A 4307-nucleotide genomic window follows, 5' to 3' on the forward strand; every position below is an offset into this window, starting at 1 on the left:
AAAGAAGAACAAAATAATCAAAAGAAGTAGAGGGTGGGTGGGACTTGGGAGAAAGAGAAGTGGTGGAGGGGAAAGAGGGGAAGAATCAGGTATGGGAGGAGAAGGAGGAGACGTACAGAGGGTCAAGAAATTGAACAGAGGTGTGTACCAATGGGGAATGGGGAAATAGGGGTAGCAACCAGAAAGTCTCAGATGTCAGGAAAGCAAGAGCTTCCCAGGACCCCACAGGGATGACATTAGCTAAAATACCCCACAGATAGGAGATAGAACCTGTTGAGACCATATCCAGAGGTTAGGCATGGTCCCCCATTTGAGGGATGGGGGCACCTATCCATCGTCAAATTTTTCACCCAGAAATGCTCCTGTCTAAAGGAAATACAGTGACAAATATTGAAGCAGAGACTGAAGGAAAGACCATCCAGAGACTGCCTCACATGGGGATCCATCCCACATGCAGACACCAAACCCAGACACTATTGCAGATGCCAAGAAGTGCTTACTGGCGAAAGCCAGATACAATGGGAGGGAAGACCCTTGGTCTTGTGAAGGCTTGATGCCCCAGTGTAAAGAAATGCTAGGGCTGTGAGGTGAGAGTGAGTAGATGGTTGGGGGAGTACCTTTATGGAAGCAAGGTAAAGGAGGATGAGATAGGGGTTTTACAGAGGGGAAATTTGAAAAAGAGATAACATTTGGAATGTAAATAAATGAAATATTCAATAAAAAAGAAATGTGCAACATTCTTAGTCATCAGGAAAATGCAAATCAAAACAACCCTGAGACTCCACCTCACACTAGTGAGAATGGCAAAGATAACAAACAAAGGTAACAGCAGACGTTGGCAAGGATGTGGAGAAAGAGGAACACTCCTCCATTGCTTGTGGGACTGCAGGCTGGTAAAACCACTTTGTAAATCAGGCTGGCTGCTGCTGAGAAAATTAGAAATAGTTCTGTCTGAGGATCCAGCTATACCACTCCTGGCCATGTACCCAAAAGATGCTCTAACATATAACAAGGACACATCCTCCATTATGTTTATTACCACCTTATTTATAATAGCTAGAGCTGGAAAGAACCTGGATGTCTTTCAACAGAAGAATGGATACAGAAAACGTGGTACATTTACACAATGGAGTACTAAGCAGCAATTATAAACAATGACTTCATGAAATTCACAGAAAAATGGATGAACCTAGAAATATCATCCTGAGTGAGGCATCCCAGACACAAAAGAACTCACATAGTATATACTCACTAATAAGTGGATATTAGCCCCAAAGCTCACAATGTCCATGATTGTACCATGGATACCACAGACCCTATGGAGTGTAGGAATAAGAAAACCAGGGTGTGGATGCTTCATTCCTGCACTGAGTGGGGAACAGGATGATTGTGGGTGGTAGAGGAAGACTGTGACCATGGAGGGATAAAGGAGGGGGAAGAAATAAAGGTGGCAGTATCAGAAATTGGAGGAGATGGGAGAGAGGTACAGAGAAAGGGTCAGGAAATTGAACAAAGATATGTAGAGGGGGGATGAGGAACTGGGGATAGCCACTGGAGGGTCCCAGATGCCAGGGAAACATGAGGCTCCTAGGACCCAACAGGGATGACTTTACCCAAAATGCAAAGAGAAGGTGGAAAGAGAACCTGTTGAAACCACCTCCAGTAGATAGGAATGGCCTCTGTTACAGGGATGGGGACACCAACCCATTTCAAAGTTTTTAACCCAGAAATGTTCCTGTCCAAAGGAAGAACAGGGACAAAAACCAGGAACAGATACTGAAGGAAGGGCCAACCAGGGACTGCCCCTCCTGGGGATCCATCATATCTGCAGACACCAAACCCAACACTGCTGCCATGATCAAGAGGCATTTGATGACAGGAACCTAGTGTGGTGGTTCTTTGTGAGGTCCAGCCAGCAATAGACCAGTGCATATGTTGATTCTTGGAGGGAACCATCAAACTGAGCTCAGAGAATCTGGTAGGGGAGCTGGTGGAAGAACTGGAGCAGCAGACGGGGACTGCAACCCAATTGGAAAAACAACATAGGCTGGGCTGACCACCCAGTGCTCCCAGAGTCTAGACTACCAACCAGGGAGTGTACCTGGAGGGATCCATGACTCCAGATGCATATGTAGCAGAGGATGGCCTTGCCTGACAGCAATGGGAAGAGGAGACCCTAGGTCTTGGGAAGATTTGATGCCCCAGTGTATGGGGATGCTGAAGTGCTGGGGCAGGAGTTTATGGGTGGGTGTGGGAGCACTCTCATACAAGCAAAGGGAAGGGGAAGAGCAGATGTAGCATGAGGGGTTGGTAGAGGGGTAAATGGAAAGTGGGATATCATTTGAGTTGTAAACAAATGGAATGATTAATTTAAAAAAACAATAAAAGAGTCAGAAAAAAAGTCAAAAAAAGATGAATACCATTAAGGAAGTAAAAAAAAAAACCCTTCAGGAACTAGAAAATGCAAGAAACATATTTTTTCTATACACTCCTAACCAGAACACGGTTTACTGACATCACCACATCAGTCCATAGGGTCTGATATTGGATACCAGATTTACAGAATTATAAAAAGATAAATCCCTCATATTCAATCAACATAGTTTGTGGTAAATTGTTACAGGAGGAATAGAAATATAATACGGTGGGTTCTTTTCTACATTTTGGTGTATAAAATTTTTATACCAAAAGACATAAGAAGCATTGAACACATTATTTTTTACTGGGCTCCATAAACTTTTTCTTCAGTATTTCAGGCATGCCAGCTCAGAAGCAGGAGGGGGAAGCTGGCATGCCCTGGGCTGTTTCTTTTACACATCTGTTTAAATGTTCAAGGAGGTTTGTGTAGGAGGCTGAAGCACTGTGGGGGGACGGCTGTCATAATGGTGTTGACAGTAATAAACTGCCAGGTCTTCAGCCTGCACTCTGCTGATGGTCAGAGTGAAATCTGTCCCAGATCCACTGCCTGTGAAGCGATCAGGAACCCCAGATGCTCTAGTGGATGCATAGTAGATCAGCAGTTTAGGAGACTGCCCTGCTTTCTGTTGGTACCAGGCCAAGTAGTTCTTTCCATTCCACAAAAGACTCTGACTGGACTTGCAGCTCATAGTGACCTTCTCTCCTGCTGACACAGCCAGGGAGGATGGAGACTGGGTCATCACAGTGTCCCCACAGGTACTTGCAATAATGAATAGACAGTGGACACACATACATATACAAACATATATTATAATAACAGTTAAAATTTGTCATTTAAATGTCTTTATAATATCATAATGTCAGAACATTATTGTGTGGGAAATATTTCACACTGGCAAATATTGCAAATTTATTATACAAAGATGAAACTTGGAAAATATTTTAATATTTTAAATTTCTTACCAGGTACCCAGAGCAGCAGAAACATGAGGACCTGAGTCTGTGATTCCATCTTGCTCCCCCTGCCTGTCTGATGCAGTTCTATCACAGTACAAAGGCCTGGTTAATAAATTCTGAGCAGCTGGGCTGGGCGGGGCAGGAGGAAACCATGCAAAGTAGACAGAAAATGGGAAACAAATGCCTGGACAGTGCAAGAGATTGGCCGATGTCAGTCAACAGGCAAAAATGCCAACAGAAAAAGCATAAAAAATACTGAAAGTGATTGGCCATTCATGGCCAACAGAAATCTACTATAGGATCTAAAAGGTTTGGGTTAAAATCCAAGACATATTTAAATCAGGTGACATTGTAGAAATTTTAGGAGACCTATCTCAGGTTAAGAATTCTAGATAAGATATGCTGAGAAAATCACAAGGATACAAGAAAGAAACAGAGTAATAAAAATTTCCAAAGAAGATATTGATGGATAGGAAGGGAAAGAGGAAAGTAAAAAAAAATATTGAAGCTAAACTTGTTCATTGTCTCCCATCTCCCAATCCACTCTTATAATGAGAACATGAACAGTGCCTCTGACATTTGGGCCCCAACTTCCAAAATAAACATGGAACAGAGATGAAAAAAGAAACCCAAATTAGTTCTGTGGAAATCCTGGGGGAAATTAACTTAAGTCCAGGATCAGTAAAGATTTAATCTCAAAGTAAAGACAAACCCAACAGAAACTTCCAATCATGTTTCCCACAACTTCAGAGAACTTAAACAGGCTTCTAACTTTGGGGAAATGGCAGAGAATAAAACAAACCAGGTTTCTTCACCTCATCAAGCCTGGACACCAGCAATACCAAAAAGGTTTATTCCACAAAAGCACATTCTAGAGAAGTCTAGAAACTAGCAGTATTAAAACTGGCTAAATATGGTCTTGCTCACTCTTC

At 42.7% G+C, this 4307-nt stretch overlaps 1 gene segment (V, D, J or C); it reads right to left on the reverse strand.

Moving 5' to 3' along the window:
- Positions 1 to 2803: 2803 nt before the first annotated feature.
- LOC114634301 lies at positions 2804 to 3447 on the reverse strand. The segment is given in 2 exon segments: positions 2804 to 3178; positions 3382 to 3447. Coding segments are annotated over 2 exon segments (405 nt in total).
- Between the last annotated feature and the right edge of the window lie 860 nt (positions 3448 to 4307).

Source organism: Grammomys surdaster, unplaced genomic scaffold, assembly GCF_004785775.1.
Source record: "Grammomys surdaster isolate TR1022 unplaced genomic scaffold, NIH_TR_1.0 931, whole genome shotgun sequence".
In the NCBI taxonomy this organism is placed as follows: domain Eukaryota; kingdom Metazoa; phylum Chordata; class Mammalia; order Rodentia; family Muridae; genus Grammomys; species Grammomys surdaster.